Source organism: Achroia grisella, unplaced genomic scaffold, assembly GCF_030625045.1.
Source record: "Achroia grisella isolate CSIRO2021 unplaced genomic scaffold, CSIRO_AGI_Agris_v1 utg840, whole genome shotgun sequence".
Taxonomy (NCBI): Eukaryota; Metazoa; Arthropoda; class Insecta; order Lepidoptera; family Pyralidae; genus Achroia; species Achroia grisella.
Window position 1 is genome coordinate 2,069,736 of NW_026713038.1, and position 23,858 is coordinate 2,093,593.

General features: G+C 31.2%; 1 protein-coding gene across 1 annotated transcript in view; it reads right to left on the bottom strand.

Annotated features, from left to right (window-relative positions):
* Window positions 1–23,858, bottom strand: part of LOC131852090 (PAS domain-containing protein cky-1) — a 124,177-nt gene that overhangs the window by 53,390 nt on the left and 46,929 nt on the right. The window contains exons 2-4 of the mRNA XM_059202714.1: window positions 22,553–22,614; window positions 21,177–21,266; window positions 5,642–5,815 (exon numbers count right to left, since the gene is read on the bottom strand). Of these exons, the coding sequence (XP_059058697.1) occupies window positions 5,642–5,815; window positions 21,177–21,266; window positions 22,553–22,614 (326 nt within the window). The remainder of the gene's footprint in view (window positions 1–5,641; window positions 5,816–21,176; window positions 21,267–22,552; window positions 22,615–23,858) is intronic.

Consider the following 23,858-nt stretch of genomic DNA (forward strand, 5'->3'; position numbering starts at 1 on the left):
ATCAGTCCTGTATACTAACAAGGTGAATGTAGGCACTCCGCAGACAGAGTGATCAGACGTGTCATCTGCTCGCGCGAGACGATAAGCCCCATTAGTAGTATTTCCACATTTTTCTGATTTTATAGGATGTCTCACGTTTTAATTGTTATGGAAAGGGAACCCATTCGTAAACACTTCGTCGTAACCCTCATGAAATTGCACCACATTAACTAACACATAAAATGGAGATCTGAAAATATATATTAAACTTTTCAAACTAACTTGATTACGTGATCGAAAAAATTGTGCGAAAATTTATATTATTTCTTTTTGTCACTTTGCTTCTTTACGAAAGTTGCACCTACACAAAAAGAAACTAAACTTCGCGTACTTAAGATAAATATAGCGCAAGTTTGTGTATTTTTTTTAATATTGTCCTTATTTTCTATTAGTTATATTTGGTAACACTACTCATTAGTGGCAGCCCTTTTTAACTTCATCATGCGATACCGCTGTTAATTCTATGTATCGGATACTATTTAAACTAACTATTTGCAGGGAAATTTATGGTACCTTTTAGTTAGTTTTCTTTATATATTTAAACTTTATTGAACTCGTACAAACGAGAGGCTAAATGCGTGTAGCAATCTTTTAGAAGAATCTTTAACGATCCTAAGGTAGCCAAGCCAACTTTAAGATAGTTGGCTGATCAATACTCATCCAAAACGTTTTCTTGTTATTATTCTAGAAGAATATGTTTTATTCACTAAAACAAATATATTAGTTGTATATTTAAGATAGTTAATTATAGGCTTATTATAATAAATGCTTAGCAACATTTTCATGTTCAAATCACTTATTACTGAATTTATAAATTAATGAATTTTTATAGAAGTATGTAAAACTATTATCCGTATTTGAAATGTATACTCCCCGAAGTATCAAGTAGAATATATAAGTACATTTGCGGTACTATATTTTAGCAATTTCACGAGGTAGTTTCTCTAATCGATCCACCGTTCAATTTAATCGTGGGTCGAACCCCTAGCGATATCCTCAGACTAAATCGTATCCGTCCGGCGGGAGTGAGACTTCAGCCGCTCCATAAGTCCTTCCGCAGGTTTGGAGTGACATATGCACTCGCCCCCTATCGTCCGGTGAAGCTGTAAAGGCCATCTGCGGCGAACAGAGAGTAGTCCCAAAAAAAACGAGGTAGGAGAAAATCTGTCTTTTTAATTAAAAAATAACCTAGAAAGTGATGAGATTGGTGATGAAAGTATATTTAGATAATGGCGCGAGTAACATTTAGTAATAAACATTATTTTTTGTATATTTGCCACCCTCACTATGTTTTGCGGAGCATAAGACAAATTGCAAAGTGTATTTTCTCACACTATACAACAAAATCATGTAGCCAGCTATATTTACTACGCACGTGCGATCTCTATATTAATGGCTTACAATAAACATTTAGATTTGCCACATTTATTATTTTATCGTGTTTTAAGCCACTATAAGTCTAACAAAGTGTGGGTGTTTAGAGGAATTCTATTCGTGACATATAATTTATATCACTCATATACCTATAGTCTGTTTTTTTTTAATCCCGGAGACTTTTTAAAGTAATGTTAGCAGGGTAGTGTGTACCTGCAATATCGATTTGTTTAATCGGAAACTTTTATTTTAACATATTTTATATACTTCTAAAACTTTAAATGACGTTCCTACAACAGATTTTTAAAATTTACGTACACATACTAGTGTTTCCTTTTACTGTCGTCGAATTATACAATATAAAAATACATTTTTGTCATTTCCGTATTTTTACAGTATAAAGCTACAAACAAATATTTGTTTTCTTTCAAACAGCTAAATATTTTAAATAGGTGTTTGTTTTATGATATATGACACTATAAGAAAAACACGATCTGGATTACTTTTTACACGAATTAACGGGTAATGCAGTAACGCCACGGTATATAGTTAGACTATACTAATTTTTTTTTTTCTTTGTTTGTTTGTAATAGATAAATTAAAAAAGTACTCGACCTATTTTTTAAATTCTCACTCTTCATATTCAGTCACAATCTTTCACTCCTTATGTCACAGACTTCCACATCCACAATACGTTCACCACACCACACAAATCACAAATCCACCAAACGTTTAAAAATAATATATAATCTATGTTCGCTCTCGCAATATCAACTATCTTCATATCTAACTTCACTAAAATCCGTTCAGCCATTTACTTTTGAAAAGGTAACAAACAGATATACTTCTGTGTAATATATTACATTAATTGATTACATAGTGCATCTATGTAATCAGCTAGTATTACATAGGCTACACATGACGTAGGCATCGTCTCGAGTTATTTAGTAATTAATATTGATTTAATCAATTTTACTACCAGTATCTTGTCAGAATCATTCACACATAAAGATATTATTATCCTCTTAATATCTTAGTTTACTAATTTTCTCACGACTCATTTCTTCACACCGGGTGTGAACATAACACTTAATAAACACTTAACCCGTTTGTATCATCAAGATAAGCCTGATAACGTGGATCAAAGATTTTTATTGACCACAAGGAAATAATTACATGTAAACGAGTACATTTTAATACCTCAAAGAGGTTCCTAGGCGTGTTATTCAATTACACGTGATACTCGTAGTTATATTATATTGAAGCCTAATAAATTATAATAACATACATATAATAAGTTAAGCTACACTTATAGAAATTCAATAATCTGTATGTTTTAAAAGATTTATATATATAATTATATAAATACTACTTAATATTATAAATGCGAAAGTAAGTCAGTATCTGACTGTCTGTCTATCTCGCTTTCAAGTCAAAACTACTGAACCGATTTAATTGAAATTTGGTATTGGTAGATAAAATTGGTACATCGATATTCTAAACCATGGGTTAGGACATAGACTACTTTTTAATGCATAAAAGGGTTGTAATAGAGGACTTGATGGTTGTATGGAAGTATCGTAATTTTTCAAGCTAAGAACTAGAAACTTATTTTTTAGGCTATTGATTAAATATGTATTAATATGACACACAGTTTGTAAAATAAATATTCGGATTCGATTCCTCGCACGCGTATACTTATATTCATAAGTATGTTTGTATCGGTGTTTTCTATGTATACGTGTATTATGTATGTATTAACAAAAAAAAATTGTAAACCTACCTACTTTGGGTCCCCGTTGGTTGATGCATTCTTATCAACGCAAGTTAAGTGTTAGTAGAGTAGAAAGGGAATATGAAAACATAATACAATTCTTTCTCTAACGTTCAGATTGAAACCCGAACTTTATAAGCAACTTTTAAATTCACTTAACTTTTGAAAGTAAACCTGTTAATTATGTACTCATCAATTTCGTTTGTGATAACCGAGATGAGATGTTGCGCAGTTTTGAGTGACGTTACAATTTTAATACGATAGATTGAGGGGCAAAGATCAATAGTTCATTGGCAATACATGGCAACACTGACGCTTCCAATGCCATTAATTAACTTTCAAAGTAATTGCAACTCTCTAATTATTTTATAACATCCATTTATTCAGAACTAATCCAAATATATGTTATAGTATCGTAGCCATATTTAGTATATTTGAATAAACTTTGAATCGAAAGAGTTACTTCATTTGACTGTACATTTTAGTTAAAATAGCTTCCCTTATTAATTGCAACTATAATTCTGTCAGGTTAAAATGAAATCTACTTAAAAGTTATAAATAATAATGATAAAGTTAATGGAAACGTACTCTACTCATAGTAAATATGAGTGCTGTATGTGTATGTTTGTTTCATAGTTCATAGTAGTTATTGTGTAAAATTAAAAGGTAATAATCTATTTAATAATGGGTAATGTAATAACGCCGCTATTATCTAATATACAATTAGTCTAGTTATAATATAATTTATGATGCTGTGAAATTGTTAATATATTAATATTATAGAGCCGTTAACACCTCCAGTTAACACTGGCGATAAAACCACCAAAAAACGTGACGTGACTCGCCTACTTTTTATAATCTACATAATTTCAATTCTAAGGCCCAAAGGTCAGTATAATAATGAAATCAGCAAACATTTTTTGGACCTCGAAACGATTATAAACGGTCTCCTTAAATTTATAACTAGCTTCTGCTCACGATTTCGTCCACTTGACTATGATTGAGTGGAAGTATAGTACTTTATAGTAATTCTTCTTCTTAAGCATATAGGCTATTCGATTCTTCCCTATGCCAAACGTTACGTATCTGCCGTTACGACGTTTAAGTATAACTATGTAATATTATGTTATCTGTGGTATAACAAACAAATAAACAATCAAATATTCGCATTAGTATCCATTTATTAGATGATAGTCAATTGTGGTTCAGAGATCATAAAGTCAGTAATTCATTCTATGGTAATTGCGTAAGATTTTATAATAAACTGCCAGAATCTGCACTAAATCTGACAGAGAGGCAATTCAAATCTTATATTAAACAATTTTTGTGTAAGAAAGCCTATTACAGGATAGACGAATTCATAGACGACAACATATCAAGTAAATAACTAGTTTATTAGCATACAACGTTATAATTTAATTTTCTCATTGCTTTCTTGATTTAATTGATTGATTTTAGAAATATGAAAGCGTAGCGGTTTTTGTATTGATTGCCGCATGCATTCTTATGTAAAATGTGAATACTATAACTATCAGATAGCAATTGTAAGTAGCTTTGACGTAGTCTAGTGTTTTGAGTAGTCATGCTCACTAAAATGTCCAAACTTGTGGCGGCATGGTGGGCCGGGTCATTGGGCTCCCTAAAAATGGTCGAGCGCATGGCTGGCTCATCCGTCATACTCGTGAACGGGTGCTGCTTGTAGGGACTGGTCTGCTCTAATCACTATGACTGATTTCCTCTTATTAATTGTTTAACCAGTTGGTTATATATTCAATATTATTTCTATTTGAGTATTTAATAGAATTAGTGCTAATTGGTGGTTTGTATTCACACACTTAAACTTAAAAATGTAAAGTAATAATAAATTATTTAAAAGAGCAACACGCAAGTTTCTTGCTCGTTCTTCTTGTGATGAGACAGCTTTCCGAACGAGCGGTAGATTAAAAAATGTAATGACTATTCAAAAGTGCTTCAATGTAAGTTTATTTGAATAAATGATTTTCTATTCTATTCTATTCTATTCTATTCAAATTCTAATTCAAGTTCTAGGAATAATAGTAATTTCATTTACTTTTGCTTCACGGGGGACAGTTAATACATTTTTCCCCTCTCATTTATATCAATATTCAGTAATATAATCGATAATAATAATAATAATATTAATATTAATAATAATCTTAGGACAATTCACACAGTGCCATCTAGACCCAAGTTAAGCTAGCTAAAGCTTGTGTTATGGGTACTAGATAACTGATACAAATACATAGATATTTTTTTTTTTTGTAAATACATACATATTATACATAGAAAACACCCAGACCGATACAAACAATCATACTCATGAATACAAATGTTTGTGCCGTGCGAGGAATCGAACCCGCGACCATCGGTCGTAAAACGGTGTACTAGACCGCTGGACCACCGAGGTCGTCATCGATGTATAGGCACACTTACTTTTTGGTCACCGAACCGCATCTGTCTTCTTGCATTTCGTGCCACATTCATCCGACAGAGGAACACCCTGTCCTCACCATCCGTTGGAGTCCTGGAGAGCTCCGTCCGGACTGATTGTTGATCTTGTTTGTCGATCACATCGTAAACACTGTCCCCGTGTATTAGTAGGTCCTCCTGTGAGCAACAAGTGGAAATATTATTCATATTTTCGTATATAGTTATGGCAAACAAGAGAACGACCCAACAGTTTCTATGTTATTTTCTTCAACTTATTCTAATGTTATTGGCAGCAGCTGGTCTTTACAGCTTAACGGGAGGACTTATGGAACGGCTGAAGGCCAACTTCTGTACTACGGAGTGGTTAGAACCTGGACTCAGCCCGTTGTAATTTCGATTACCATATGAATTAGACGGGGATCAGATCAGAAGGGCCCAAAATATTGTTTTAATCGTCGCCTAAATACATGAAATAAACTACGGACCCTATGTTATCAAGCGACACGAATCATCCATGCCATTTGTGTCTATAATTTTACTGGTATATCGCCTTCCACTGAAACACATTATGGCTTGGCGGTTGAAAAAGGCGAAACTGAGGTACACATGGAGTACTTTACGAATCATAATCTTATATAATTAAGCTTAGTTCTATATCTGAATTCTGGAGTGTTCATTGGGAGGACCCAACGTCCAAGACTATGATTTATATATTTAATTACACTACACTATATTTCTCCTTTATCTAAAAAACAATAACAGAATCCATTCAATCATCACATTCATCACCAATAACAAAATATCCTAAGCCTAAAATGACACAACTGGAACTGTTTAGCGAAACGAAACAAAAGAAAGGCTGTGTGCACACGGAATGCTAATTGCGGTGCCGCGGTATCAAATCCGTCGCCGCAGAGTAAAGCAAATGCGTTTATTTTTAAACAGGCGTATACTTAACGTAGATTACTTCGACATTTTCATCAGTACGGTAACCGCAAGGCATTATTTTAATCGCGGACGCGGCACCTCTTGTGTATAACGTTTCCTAGCTTTAAGCGGTATGAACTATTAGTACTTAAGTTTTTTTTTCAGTAAAATTACCTAAAGTATATATTTTTTTATATATATACTATAATTAAATCAAAATATCTTTATTACTGTAGGTCTATTACAGACTCTTTTGAAATTTCAAATCTACAAATCTTTTCTCGTATGTTATGTTATGTTAGTTACCATACTCCTCCGAACCGGCTTGACCAATTTTTCTGCATATTCGTACGTCTGAGAATCGGCTACTATCTATTTTTCGTATCCCTAAGTGACAAGGGTTGTCCACCTCTAGCATTTATTTTTTATAATTTGGATAACAATTTTTTATAATGTGGCATTAAAAAATACATACAACCCTAGGTTTTCACTCGTCTAGCATAAACCCCTATTTATTAATAGCGATTTTAATTTATATGGCAAAACAGCGTTTGCGGGGTCAGCTACTAATAATCTATTATATAATGCACAATATACTATCCTATATCCATATTGATATATAATATCAAAGGGATAGTCAGCAGTGGAGAGAGTCTGTAGTAGGTAGATATAGGTTAACTATTGTGTCAAAAAGCAGATGAACTAATATGTCATTGTTTGATTAGAAAATAATTGTTAAATATAGAACAATTAAACAAAATACAAGTATAATATTTATATGTAAAATAGAATTTATAAGATAAGAACTGTCAATAACATCTAACCTTGTAATGTATTAATCATTATAAGATTACAAACAGGTAGACAGAAAGGCAGACAGTCATACTTTGGGGTTTATAACCACCTTGCTTAAAGTTAACACCCAATAAAGTAATTAGTTTTTTATCCATTAAAGATACAATTTCTTTTACTTACCTGTATATTGATTCTAAGTAAATTGCTTTTTCAAATTAATAGCTAACTAGTTGGTATAAAACTAAGCAGACATTTAATGATAATTACAGTTTTCATACATCCCAGCTCACAGGCCCCATTCGACCCCTTGTATTAAGGGTCACAAAAGTGTACTGCGAAGCTTTCTATTAAGGTAAACAATTAACTCACGTTTACTATAATTACTTTAATTAAATCATTTTCTTCAGATTCCTTCTTTATTGCGAGGGTTTTAATCGGGAAGGTTCTTGGTAATTTCAAACTGTCAAGGTTTGGAAATGTAGTCATTAATTAAACTATAATGTGGATGTGTGGGGTGGTCAATAGATAATTGACTTAAATATATATGTAAAAGAGAATATATTGCAGTAGTCACAGAACAACTTTCATTGTTTTACTCAATTGCGAATGAACATAGAGTTACAAGTACTTTACTTGTTAAGACATGTACTCGTATACATATCTATCTATACGGCTATTGGTCTGGATATAACTGAATTCTTTTACTACATCTCATCTGCTTCTTATAATCTTCTAATATATATTTTTATTATGCAGTTAAGAATACCCATATATGAGAATTTTATATATATTCATATATAAAACTTAGTCTTAGTTTTAACCACTACTGATAACTCAAATTTTTAATTTGTTGGCATCGTCTCCACCCAAAATAGCAGATTAACTATTAAAATAAATAAAAAAATCATAAAAAGAAAGATATTTTGAAATATACAAATACTCGAATCAAATTGACACAATTCACTGTTAGATTCAAACTCAAAAACACATATTCAAAAATATTTATTAACATAGTACTTTTCGACCTGTTGTACGTCATATTTTTTATCATATTATATATGTAATATTATTATTTGTATTTTACAATCAACAGGAATATATTTCATATTAGATGAATATTGTTGTAGAAATTTTCTTATGGCTTATTTGCCTCGAACAAAAAGGCATAACATTTCTATTCAGTTTAAACGCATATTATTTTACATGGCCGGTCGTTTGACGTCACAGCCATGACGCAGACGTCACGTGTCGTCACTCTGCCCCACCTACCCGTCGCATGCTGGCGTTAAGACATAATGGTGCGCGTGCGCCGGTCAACCGCCCACGCAAATCAGCCGTGGGGGGCAAAGCATATATATATAAGCATTAAATTGTTGTGAAAACTCACATTTATTAACTGGCAACAAATTATTTTACAATAGGTCATACAGTTTATTTTACTATCAGATATTTTTGGGAATATTTAATCTAATCGTACAATTAGAAAAAATGTTTAAATCGTCATTACCACGGGTAAACTGAAGAGCAGCGGGTAGGTGGTAAATCAAAATCATAGATTTGTGGTTTTTATAAATTGTACGTAGAAATAAATAATGACTACGTCAAATTTTAAACAGTATATATTAAAAATAACTTTTGAGATGAATTAATTAATAATTTGTTTTATTAAACACCTACTGTTCTTATCGACTGTGTTGGTATCTTTTCGACTAAAATGCGAAAAACAAAATGATATGAACGATATCATTTTGTATATATATAAAAAAAAAATACAAATAAGAAATTAATACAGGTACTCTATTCTATAGTGAGTCATTTATATCCATCGAACGATATAACGAATTAATTAATGATAAAAGTTTAGGTTTCGGTTCCGTAGTAATTTTATTATTTGTACAAAAAAAATCTATGCAACTATTTTTTTATCAGAAATCTTGTTAAAAAGTATTGCTGTTGTTACTTGCTGAATTAATAGTTGAAATCTAACTGAGCTTTGAAACTCAGCGTCCAATCGTAGCTAGAAATCGCGCACCATTGTACAGGCTCGACCTCCTAACATTTACTGACTAAAGTACCAACACCATCTGTCCGCTAAGTTGAATTTATTGTTCAGACTTGCATACTTAATTTGGTAATAAATGTATATTCACTTATTATAAAACTATTTATGTAGTTACATACAATATGATGCAATAAAAGAAAATTCACTATAACAATGTTCTCCCAGATAATCTTTGTAAAAAGTCATTTACGTGGGTACCTAAGTGTTACCTGTTTCAGATGCCAAGCAGCTTGTTTTATAAGCTCTATTTCGGTTGTAGGGTGAAAATAAGGTACTAAGATTACATGATATGGAGGCATCTTAACCCACCAAGACTGCAACGCTTGCGTGGTATTACGTGGTATGACAGCGTGATGTCCGTAATACTGCTCAAGTATATAGGAAACGGTTACCACTATCACATTTGCCACCAGCTTGTAAACTATTTCAATTACATCATAAAAGAAAGTATACGAAAAATGAAAAATCTAATTTATTGTAAAATACTACCACGTACCCACGTAGCTTCTCCCGGGTACTCATAACTTTGTGAAATTTGTATTTGTAAATATAATATATAGTCTATGTAACAGAAATAATAAAAATAATTTAAATCACCCGCCCGCACTAACGGTATATGCTGGTAAGGCATCAGTGAAGGATGATAAGACGAGCTGGGAGTCAGGTCAGTTAGCCCACTATGTGGCGATTTGATCAAAAATTAACCGAATTGATTAATTCGTGATTTTGTTAGTGAGTAGATTATAAACAAAAAAAAAATAGACTTCAATGTTATTATTGGGAGTACTTCTGTAATGCAGCATGATTATACTATAATTATATAGAAATAGATATGCTATCGCTACATTTTGTTTACAAAATATTGTAAAATCCGGTTTAAAGAACAGTTAAAATTAACCAAGAGCTAGAGCGAAATAAGGAAAATATGAAATAAAAACAAACCACTTGGCTAGCTGGTCATAGCAGGCTAATATCTCAGTTCTTATAGAGAGATATGTTAATAGATTTATTTGAGTTCAACTCTATGACATACATAGAGTTGAACTATCACTTTGCTAGTGATAGTTTTCTTCAACTTTACTCCCTTAGGATAAAGTTATTCTATATATTATGAAAACATATCTGTTTAAACGTGATTGAGTATGAGTAATTCAAAGGTCTTTATATATTTTCATATTTATAACCAACTAATAGCATTTATCGTATTTATATTACTTATTTCCCAAATTAACTTAAATTGGATTTCAATTTTAAATCACAACGCCTTATTACTAAAATAGCTTTTAGTTATGGTAAAAAACACCGTAATTTTAAATTCATAACATTTTTAAGACAAATTTATTGAATTAATATCCTTTTGTAATTGTTGGTGGCCCCTATATTTTAGTATCTACTTACAAATATTCAATATCCCTTGTATAATAGAAATAAACGCAAGAAAACAACAATAGACCACCAACAATGTACAGAAATCTAACCTTCTAGAAATTCACTGAAGTGAAATTAATTTAATGATATACACACAAGCTAATTGCTCTGGGCAGACACGCCTACTACCTAGCAATTGTTAATAAACATACCCAATTTATAATGTACTTTATACTGCGGCTTTAAAGTTTCTTTTGCTTAGTATACGTAATTAATATTCTATTTGAGTAAATATACCTAATTTATGAACATACGTCAGTTAAAGTCTGTTAATTGTAGTTTATAAGTGTATTATGACATGGGAATTTGGTTTAAATTTTCAAGGAGAGGTTAATGATTGGGGTAAACATTTATATAAGTACTCACGTAAGTATAATACGTAATAGTCAATAATGTAATAGAGCTTTACTTATATCTAGCTAATTCCTTAATCGAGCATTGTTCGTGGGAATTTGGATACCACATATTGTGTGTTATGTTGAGATAAATATAATTTGATTTTATTTAGGTCTATTCTTTGTTATTCTTCTTTTATGTAAATTGAGACTTAATTTTGTTAAGATCAGAGTTGTTTTTGGAAAAACATAATCATGTAATATTTTCGCTGTAATGCCACTACTATAGGTATGTAATAAACAACATTAACAGGACAATTAAACTATTATGATTTATTATTACGTAACTCATTTATCCGTTAAATTTATGATGGGGTTAACAGTTAACTGTGAAATCGTGTGCTGAAGATTTGCACGTTATAAATCAGCGCCTTGTCGAATTGTGGACGATTTATGATAGTTAAATATATTTAAATTTATCAACCAACATCAAATCGAAGGAAGTTCTTTACTTGATGAATATATTATTTTTATATTTCGATACATTATTTTAATTTTTGACCATTAAGAAATTATTTTCATCACTTTAAATTACTTAATACTTACCTACTCATTTGCTCTAGTTTATTCTGACTTCCTAGACCTAAATATTTTCTATTGAATTATTTAAATACCATTTCAAGTCTATAAACAAAATTATAAAACATCGAACGCAAGTGTAATAAAGTTATTTTGTACCACAAATACATTTTCGCTTTCAACAAACACAATAAGTAGCCGAGAGCGTTCATTACGATATGAAAATGTTTATTTTACTGTATTAGAACTGCGGTAGGCCTATTGAATTTATCTTTGTATAGATTGAATTATGTCCTTTTATAAAGTTCTTGTAAAAAAGAGCAAAGTTACGTTACGTATTGAATAATAGAAAAGATTCCAAAATGTTCATACCTATAATTGAATATTTTCAATCCATTTCAAAAAGTCTAGTTTTTTGTTATTCTAAATATTTTGATTTCATTTTATTTTATCTCATTAACATGAGAGTGTATGTAGTTATGACCAATCTCATTTAAAAAAGACGTAATATTTAAAGGCACCTTTATTTCAATTAAATGTATAAATAAATTATATAAGTACATATAATATTAATTTAACTTGGCCTAGGTCACTGCCGTACACTACAGTTACCGTTGTTATAAAGCATCGTTATTCGATATTTCGTTGATTTCGATTATTTTTCGATTGATTCCGTAGCGGACTATTGTAGAGTATCAATAACCGTTAGGCCGCATTCGATTGTCCGATACGCCAAATGATCGATCCAGTTATGTTTTAGATATTTTGATATTGATTTTCTTATACATTTGTCTTATTGCTTTATTAGTTTTGAGTACCGAATTGAACTGTGTTTTGGATTGTTACTAATTTATTACGATATTATGAGTTTATAGATGGACCTACATACTAGTCATTATTACAATAAGCTTAGTTTCATTTTAATTACAATTTAAAGATTTCTGGAAATAAAAAGAAGGAAGTGACAATATTTACTTTTAGATTTGGTGAATTGGTATACAATGTTATGACTCTAAAAGGGACTACTCAAAGACCGCAAAATGAACAGAGTTTCTTTGTGCATATGTTGTTTTATATAGTTCTTGAGGTAGGTATGTTATATATTCTTCGTTATGAAATATATTCGTATAGTTAACATGCCCCTTTCAATGTATGGCATTTATTACATATTATTTTTATATAAAATTTTAGTAAAAATATATATCAGTACAAAATATTGAATATTCGTATCTAATTTTACTAACACTTTCACTAATGTATATAGTTTGGAACCGATTCTAATAGCAAATAATAGTATCATAGACATCGAAAAATAACGCTTTCCATATAAATTACGTTTAGTTCCTGAGAAGAAAATTAGCAATAGAAGAATCGCTAAATGTGGCGCTAGCCTGAGTCTAAACGCAGTATAAGTACAGGATAAACAACAGTTTCATGTCAGTGTAACAAGAAAACAATGGTGCTGTTGTAGATGCTGTGTACTATGGACGGTATAGAGATGTTACAGTATTATGCTAAAATACGACTGTGTGTAAATGTAACCTGCTTACATAATTCTGCTTAATTTTTACAGAATTTATTAGCAGAAAATACTCTGAAAGTATTATTATTTTTATATTGTTTTTATTAGAGCGATTAAATGACGATTATCGCTACTATTGTAAGAGAGTTGGTTAGGGGCGTCACTGTATTATACTCGTGAATCATCATTAACATTTTTCCGACATTACATTTCTGAAATAAATATGATGGGGCTACTATTACTTCTTAAAATAGGCTAAGTTTAGTTTGCCATGTAGGCCTGCGGTGCACCGCCGTGGAAGACAGTAGCGGAGTTTGCTACCAGTGCGTCACATGTCACAAACATGCTGTCCACTTTCAAGAAGGAAGACTACTGGCCGAAGGAAGTTGTGTACCGCCGCTACCGTGCTATAGTGATTATGGTGACCATAAAGTCTATATTAATATTTTCTACATATGTTAGTCCTTCAGGTGTACATAATATGGGCCAATATTGTAAAAAAATATATTAATTTGCCTGAAATAAATAAAGTAGATAAACAAACTACTACTTAATCCTCGAAGTGTTAATCATCTCTCTATAAAAACTAAACACACTTTAATCTGTTTCAACCATTCGTGTTACAGTTAATAAATCATGCCGTTCCGTTTCACGCTTGCATATGTATTAACATATTAAGTTCTACGTCAATTACTTTACAACCAAGTTCCGAGTCAACGCCGGTGTATAATAAATGTTGAACAAACAAACAAACAAAGTGCGTATGTAGATTAATGACAAGCAACATACAGTTTCTAATTGTTTTACAAATTAATATACATATATCTCTCATATCATATCTACATTTTATTTGATGTATGTACACAGCAGTCATTTATACACATTTGAATATTTAGTAATTAATAAAATACTTAATACATGTACATTTTAAGCTTTCAAATTTATCTTTAGATTTTTCTTCATTAATACATTGTACTGTTAAAAGTTTCTTTAGAATAAAACGTTAATTTAGTAAAAAAGTAAAAAATATGGTATAACAATATACTGGTATATGAAATATCATTTGTAGAAGGGAAATAAGGCCTTGTATTTAAATATTTATGTAAATTAAAATTATTAAGTTATTAATAATAGTTATTATAGTTATTAATAAAAGTTATCATTATTATGATATATCAAGAGTTATTACAAAAGTATAGTTCGTTAGGAATAAAATTGTCTGTAACTGTAAGTTCTACATGACAAAAGATATTTTGATGTCATTTGCATGAATTATAGTTTTCCTTGTCTTTCAATAAAATCAAATCTACTTGTGTTTTGTTAAAAACATTTAATTTTCTTTTTTATATGCTAATATATACAAGATACCGATCACAATTGACATTATGAATAATATCGATATATCCGCGAAAAGTCACTTCAGTATTCCTTCAGAATAACAAAGGGCAGTTACACAATGGCAATGATAAACTACTACGCCTAAGGCTGGTGCAAACCTTAAGATGCGTAAGCGAACCATTATAATTAAACCTCCCCTGCCTCGAGTTGTTTATACAAGTGCAGGTGTTGTGAGGATTTCGGTTTATAATACAATAGGTCAGGAATTATTGGTTGGTTTTATTACAAAGGTATTTAATAGTGAACATCAATAAATCGCCATGGTGGTTAGGGCGACGAAAGAGTATTGTCTGCTATTATTGTTCGGTTTGCATATTGAATTGTGCGTTGCATTGTTCATGTACAACGTGTGTGGCTTTGAAGCTCGTTGGGCGGATGGCAAGTTAATTTAATAGATTTGGAGAAGTTTCACTAAACAGCTGTTCTTTCAGTTTGAATAATGTTTGAACACAGTTTGAAAATACAATATTATATATAAGCATAAACAGCACTACGGATATCCCGTTATATTGTAACGCTGGTGATACCACTTAAACGTTGCTAATACGGAGGGCTAACATGTCATGATCCTTATCCTATAATTTCACTGCCATATCTCATCTTTTAAGCGAAACACAGCTGACATAGCATCCTGCTTGTGCGGTTCAAATAAGTAGACAGAGGTACTCTATGCAAACGAATTTTGATAAAGTCTATCGCGGGCTTTAATCTGCTTTAACAATTTACGGAGATCTAACAAGCAGTAATTTCTTCGTGCACATATAATCAATAAATTATGAACACAAAAATACTGTTACATCTAATAAGACACACCCACACACAAATTTGATCTCATAAACAGCGTATTAACGATCCAGCATTGTTTTTAACTAGATATTTGAATTAAGTACTTATTGCCTTATCATTAATCTTAATTGTCGAATAACAATAAAATATTGCTGGGAGGTTGGGGTCATCTCGTTGGACGTTCGACTTTATCTTAGTGTAATTAAGGTTTAATACGTTTTTTGTAGTAATAATAGTCGGTATCGATCATTACATTACGGATTATAAGAACAGTATCGTGGGAAAGGAGAGATGGATGAGTTATGGGTGATAGGGCAGATACAGTCAGGCACTAATTGTTACAGATTTTTGCGATGACATCGTCTAGGTAATATGTTATTCTATAAGAATTGAAATCGTAATAAATTGACAGAAGGAGATTTTCTACAAAGTCTGTAGTCATTGTCCCACCGATTTAGCTGCCAAACTTCTTGCTTTACGAAAATAAGTCCGGTTGATTAAAAAGAGACGAGCGGTGGATTAAAAATAGAAGGAAAGAGCGGTGGGGGAAGACGAAGACACAGCATTCAATACATCGAGCGAATTAAAAACAAAATTGGAATCGTATCGTATCAACATTTAAAGAGCATGATGGAAGATAGTGGAAAGTGGCAAGAGCTAAGCAAACCGACACTCTTATCGGTGGAGCTCTTGCGATGCATGGCAATTATGAATTAATAAATAAATGGAAAGTATAAATATTTTTAGAAGTAAAACCCGTGAGCAAAGTTTGGTAGTTCTCAAGATTTGCTACAATGCTAGTCTTGATAAATTGACGATTTGACCTCGACAAGTATCAATTGTAAGTATATACTCATAGCTACACAATGTTGTGAAGACCATATTTATGGAAATGGGTATCATGATTACCTATGTATTATGTGGTACATAGAAGAGATACTGAATATAATTTGTATGACTGTGGTAACATGAATCATAATTATGGACATAGTGAAACAATGTAAGTATATTCTATTCAGCTATAATAGGTTATGTTCAGTAAAATCGCATGTATATTTGTATCGAAATAAATACTTTAAAAAAATAACAATAGTTAAATTAATTACCTAACTTAAAATATTATTCTATCGCTTTATTAAATAATTGTATCGCGAAATTAATTAATTAATTAATTATAATAAGGAAGGCAAATTTAATATTTCAATGGAATAATAGAAGAGTCAAAATTGACAAAAATTCGTAAATAAAATATATTCCAAATTTAAATATATCATTAATATTTTTAGGAAACAAATGTCAATGTAATTAAATCCAATATAATTAGTTTTTATTAAGTTGTTATAGAGACTGTAGACTTATTATTTACAAATTTAATTTGTGAGTACATATTTTATTTTGATGTTGGCCATTATGGGAATATCGACCTCGGTTTTGTAGAGTATACCACGATGCTTACTATTATATAATACGCAATTTACTGTCGTAATGTACTTAGATAGACACTGTAACGACGCGAATCAATCATGTAGTATATAGGACTTGTTGATTATACAGTGATCTGGGTAATTTAAGGGTCAGTATACATTTTGCAAAAGGGTCCTGCAACAGTGTTGCGAACATAAATATCGCGGGCAGTGAGGCCCACTGCGACACCGATGTTTACGACTGCAGCCTTATTGTATAGCGTTTATGTTCTTCTATTGGATTAATTAATACTAAATGCCGATAGTTTTTTTGTTTAACTTTTAGTGTTGCATAATTAACGATATCATTGAAATGATTAATCGAAGAGGAGTAGAGACTTATTTTAACTCCTCATCTAAAAATGTAGACTATTGGTTTGATTTTATTCACATAACTATACGAATGTGTTACGTCACTAACAATATTGATATTAGGAGGCGTTGCAATATGGGTCGGAAAATGAAAATTGTGATTATTACCACCTCCCGACTAATCTCCAATCAATCTCATAAAAAAAATAGTTTTTATCAGTTGTAAAGAGTTTTTGTAGTATGAAAGCTTTACCTGATTCGTAAAGGAACTTAGATCTTAAAGGTTCTGAGCTGGCCTAGCTGACAGAAAAAATATTTAGGCCAACGATGCAGTAGGCTTGTCCAGTTTGATATTTACACACACGAAATAAAATGTAACCAGCGAATTGTGGGCATAGTAAGAGTTGAGTCCACGACGTTGACTGTTGATAATGTCCGAAATTATTTCTTCTGCAAGAACATATTAATAATATACAACATACCGTCACGCCTGTTATACCAGATGGGGTAGTCAGAGGCATTGTCTCTTCTCGATGTTGTAGTGAACGCAACACTTGACATGCCCACGTTTCGCTCGTCATATTTTTAATCTAACATGATAGGGGATGGCAGCACAGCCTTCACTCACAATAATTTTTAGTTTTATATCAGTGTTTCCTTAACTGGAGTCAGAAATATAAGTTGTTACACAAAGTAATCTTTTTGATATTGGCCAGATTTATTGAGCGAAATATAAGGTAGTAAACCATTGAGCCTCAACACTCTCCTATGAATTTTATTCTCTTTGAAAATGTTAATTTATAATTGAATATTCGTTTATACATAAGTAAATCTTTCACAAGAAGTTAACTTCCGTGTTATACAATATCGATTAGTAAATGAATCGAATCAATCAGCTACTACATTTTTGATTGACGTTTGCATTTGCTTTTTTTTTCAATCGGTACATATAGATAGCATGACATTTAGTTCGTTAGTGACTGGCCTATCTTATTGACATCTGACAACGCTTGCGGGCGGCCAATCAAAACAGAATCAGCTGTGCGATTGAGTGGAAACCAAGTAAAACAAAGTACGCGAGATAAGATTAAGAGGCCGATTGACGATAATGCTACTCATTTATTCTTAATTGTGGCAGATACATATCAGAGATTAATATACGAGTAATAGCGGTGCTGTTTAAATGTAGTTGTGTTTTGATTTGTAGAATTTTGATGTAAACTTTGATAAACTTAATTTTAAAACGGTACTAAATTGTGTTGTATTTTTATAGTTTCGCCGTTTTTAAATTGTTTTTAATTTTTTTTATTAGAAAGGATAATTTAGCATTCTACAAAACTTATATATCAATTTGATCATGATTGTAGATTAATCGCAAAATGATTTTCATGGTCAATTTTATTCAAAACTAGCTTTTGCCCGCGGCTTCGCTCGTTAATTTATCCCCTTGTGGTGAAATTTATCAAAATCCTATCTTAGGGGATGCCTACGTCGTAGTAGCTTTATGCTTTCAAGGTCTCAGCCCGATCGGTTTAAAATTGATAAAGTTTCATACAAACTTTCATCCCCTATTTTATCCCCTTGGGGGTAGAATTAAACAAAATCCTTTCTTAGCGGATGCCTACGTCATAACATCTACTTGCATGCCAAATTTTATGATAGATCACGATGTCAGTCACCTTTGAGTTATATATATTTAGATTAGAGTATGATCATCGTAGATCATAAGCTAATGATCTACGATGATCATACGCTAATTTTGTCAATACTGAAATATTTATATGTTAAATCTACATTAATATTACAATTGCGAAAGTGTGTCACAGTCTGTCTGTTTGTAACTTTTAACTGCTGGACGAAAAATAAAAAATGTATATTTTAATGTCAATGGGTGGCGACAGGCTGTTTGCGAGTGCGTCGCATTTACCCTGAAGAAATACGTATTCTGTATGTACATAAATTCATTATATTATTATCCATTGTTATGAAAATATTAATTTTAATGAAATTTAATATGACCATCTTCATAAAACCATTGCATATAAGCTATAATTCATCTCAAAATAAGCAGACGAGGTCACGGGAAGCAGCTAGTGATATATAATATGCGTTGATTCATCACCTTAAGCTAGTCCAATTCTGATAGACCATTGTGCCAACATTGTGGCGTGGTTATTAATCACAATTTGAATATATTGACTGGCTATCATTAGGTGTACATTGGTGGTAGCTTCGTTTCACACGGACCGACACCGCCAAAAACATAATATATACAGCTTGATTTTTTTTATGTTATAATTTCATTTACTTGAAATTATACAGATACAATAAATTATTTATCAATAGCTATGTCATGTTGTAGATAAAATTCATTTAAGTAATATAGTTCCTACGAAAACTTAAAACAAATTGGATGACGGGTACATAAGATATAGAAAATTAGCCAGATTTTTAATTATTATGTAAAAAGCTACATTTGTGATTGAGTCATTTAAATCATAACAATGTATTAATAAAATTATTGGAGAAAAAAAGCCAATTCCGTGATTATTTAACATGAGTTTTGTAAATTTAATAGGTCTATGTCCAGTGGAATAGAATGGCATAATTAAGATGATATTAAGTTTGATGAACAAATTTAATATCGACCGAAATAAAGTACCGCATTAAAAAAAAACCCATTTTATGTGGAATCGGATCTCTTAATTTTGCGGCGCCAAGACAATCTGCCCTGGAGTCGGGAAACTTTTCCGTCGCATCCATGGAAATCATCTTAATTACTCATTCTGGTCCACCATGTAGCTGGAGGACGTCCTAGTTATTTTACGTTCCGTTCGTTCATTAAAAAAGTATTAAAAAAATCAACTTCCTTATATCGCATTGACATGACTGGCAATCTAATAAAAGAGCAGCCTATACAGTGCTATAGTTTACAAAAGGCGCGGCGACGGCGGCGGCCGGCGCGGGCGCACCGAACAATAAAACATGGTGATTAATTTACCGGCGCGGACGCCCGCTAACGAGGAACTATTTGGGGTCAGATACGGTGCGTTTTGCTCTTGGACCCACCGGCGTGTTGTTGAGATGTGATCTATACAGATCCTATAAGATGGAGAATCTGTTTTAGATCTGTGGTTTGTAAAAGCATTTGCACAATATTGCCTATGATTGACTTGTAATCATAGGTATAAAAAGGGTACCAGATACCAAAATAATATAACTTATGTGATATATAATATTTAGACTATTTTACAGGTATATAAATTTTATCTTGTTAAGCATTTATTAATTAAATATAATATTAAATATATTATTACTAAATTAATTATATATATAATTTGAAATCATAGAATCAAATATCGAGAAAGCATTTAGGGTTAGATAGGATGCTTTTTGCTATTGGATTCACATTCACGTGTTATTGTCATATACGTCATATACACAGTACTATAACAATGAAGTACACATACATACATATAATATTATTTAATCAATAGTAAAAAATAACTACAATAGATGGCAAAGTTTGCGTTATACCTGGTGATAATAGGTGTTAGTTCTAGAATTTACAATAACTTCTCTGTAACTTATGGAGCACATAATATGTAGAATTAGTATTTAATATAATTATATTATAAATGAAATTGGCGTTAACTTTATTGTGGACATATATAATTAATTACACAATTACAAAAAAAAACTTATATAACCAATTAAGCATTTTATTAAATAATACTTTCTTTTAATACTTTAACATAATTCATTAATTATTGTTTTAAATTTTATGCGCTCATTATTCATACTTATATTGAGCTCCCTATCAATAAAAATAAATAAAACGTATAAGATCCCGTGATTTTTCCTAATTATACGTAAATTAATTATTTTATTTAAGGTCAATTAAATATTTTATAATTATAATTGCACTTACCATAGAATGTCCAAGATATTCAGCAGCGTTGTCTGATATGTACAACAGTTTCCCATTTTGTGTCATCATCATTAGAAACCCGTTGAGTGCCTGTTAACAACATGAATTTATTTTATCTTCAATCTACAACGTTTAATATTCCCGCTATTAGTATAATGTGAAACTTTGAAAATTGTATGTTATATGCCTCGGTGGTATAGCGGTTTAGCACACCGTTTTACCTTCGATCAAGGGGATCAAGGGTTCGATTTCTCGCAAGGTGCAAACATGAGTATGATTGTTTGTATTGGTCTATGTATGTATTTATAAGAAAAAAATATATCAGTTGTTTAGTAACAACAACACAAGCTTTGCTTACCGTGGGACTAGGTGGGGTTATGTTAATTGTCTAGGGTTACTTATTATTATTAGATGTTTGGGAATTTTAATGATTGTTACTCAACCCTGTTAAACGACTAGATTGATTCAAATACATTTTAATACACCGTATCATAGAATATAAGAAATACAGAGTGAAAGCATTCAGCCAGTGCTTATGCTCCTAAATGTTGACAGCCTCGGTGGTCTAGTGGTTTAGCACACCGCTTTACTATCCGATGGTCGTGGGTTCGATTCCTCGCACGTTACAAACATTTGTAATCATGAGTATGATTGTTTGTATCGGTCTGGGTGTTTTCTATGTATAATATGTATTTATTTAAAAAAAATGTATCCATGTATTTATATCAGTTGTCTAGTACCCATAACACAAGCTCTGCTTAGCTTGGGACTAGATGGCGTTGTGTGAATTTTCCCTAGTTATATATATTACATATCTATAAAAAACTTGTATATAAGAATTGTTTGGTACAAGCTTTGTTTTGGACTACATGGTGCTACTCAATATCTCTATGGTTATATATTTATTAATATACTGCTCAGTATGAAAATCAAAATGAACTCATGAACTACTACATTATTCAAAAGTGATATAAACTACATTTTATAATAATATATAAAAATAAACACTAATGAAACACGAATAAATATATTTTACGTAAATTATTCTAATAGAAAAATAGCACAATAAATAATAATTAGAGGTGAATATGAAAAATCGCTTCCAACTTATGATTAAAACCCTTTGAATTAAACTTAATAAGGGGTTTCCACATACCACACCCCTTTAATACGACCTTACCCAACCACTGATTAGGAGCAATCTATCTGTGTCTCTTTCCAAAACACAATATAACCATTAGCACGAACGAGACAAAAGATGTATAAGAAATGAGAATTTGTAAAACTGGAATTATGGCGTGGGAATCATAAGAATCTTGAACTGCATTGTTGATAGAGTTGAAACTTAGTAAGATAATTACGGGCAAGTTACTGACCTTGGAAAATCCAAAATTAGGCGCCGTTGATGACTGTTGATTGATGTCAAAGCGTTTGAATACTGCAAGAGGAAAATATTATTTTTAATTATTACATTTATACTTTGGAAATTTCGTTATAAATACACTCTAGGTTGTCCAGCGATTTAGCACACCGGTTTATTTCCGATGGTCGCGGGTACGATCCCTCGTACGGTATAAAGACAAACATTTGTATTTATGAGTATAATTGTTTCTATTGGTGTGGGTGTTTTATATGAATATTACGTATGTATTTACCAAAAAGTGCAACTGTTTAGCTTGAGACTAGGTGCACTGTGTAAATTGTCTAACCTTATTATTATTATAAGTACAAATATATGAATATTTTCATGCTTGTAATAAAAGATGGGGAATCAGAGACGTTGTTAAACTCAACATATGACATTGTGACGGTTCGCCTAGTACTCATTTTAGTTTTAACGTCATATTTTGCATAAAATGGGCGATAAAAGGAAATAACAATAAAAATGTACATATTAAAAATATTCACTTCAAAAATTGTATTTGATAACTAAACATAGAATAAATTAGCATATATTCCGTTATTTAATTGACAAAATAATTGTAGTAGAAGCATCGTCTTATTTGATAAATAAAATACATAAAATAAGTTATATGTAAAATAGTACAAAATATTAAATAAAATCAATATTGTGTATTTAGCTTTCAACACCAGAAAAAGGATAGTTCGCTATAACTATCTATAGGTATAACATGTGTATCAAAATAAAGCCATTAAAAATTGTTAAATGCATATATGTAAACATGGTTACTAGCAGAAAAGACAATAGGGCGGCATCCTTTTGTGTTCGTCAAAAAGAAGGCCGACAAACACACTATCTACAGATATTACACGTGTGTTAAAAACAAAACTATTAAGAACTGTTAAATATTTTTCTGTAAACATATTTACTAGCAAATAGGACAATAGAACGGCATCCTTTGTGTTTAACAAAAGAAAGCCGACATGCATGCATAGGATGTTCCAATTTACTACGTTGTAAGAGATCATGATTTAAATAGATAAATAGAAAACGACTTCTAAGGAATTAATTGTATTGAAACATTAGTTCAGGTTTTGATAATAGAAAGGAATTTATTAGAATTTCATAAAAACACAGTATGTAAAATAATAGTATCAACAGAATGAGCGGTTATATATGAATACTAACGTTTATCTAATTATAATGATTTATTAAGTAAATTATAAATTACATTTTTATTTTTATTACAGACTTTAATATTAATTACATATTATATATGT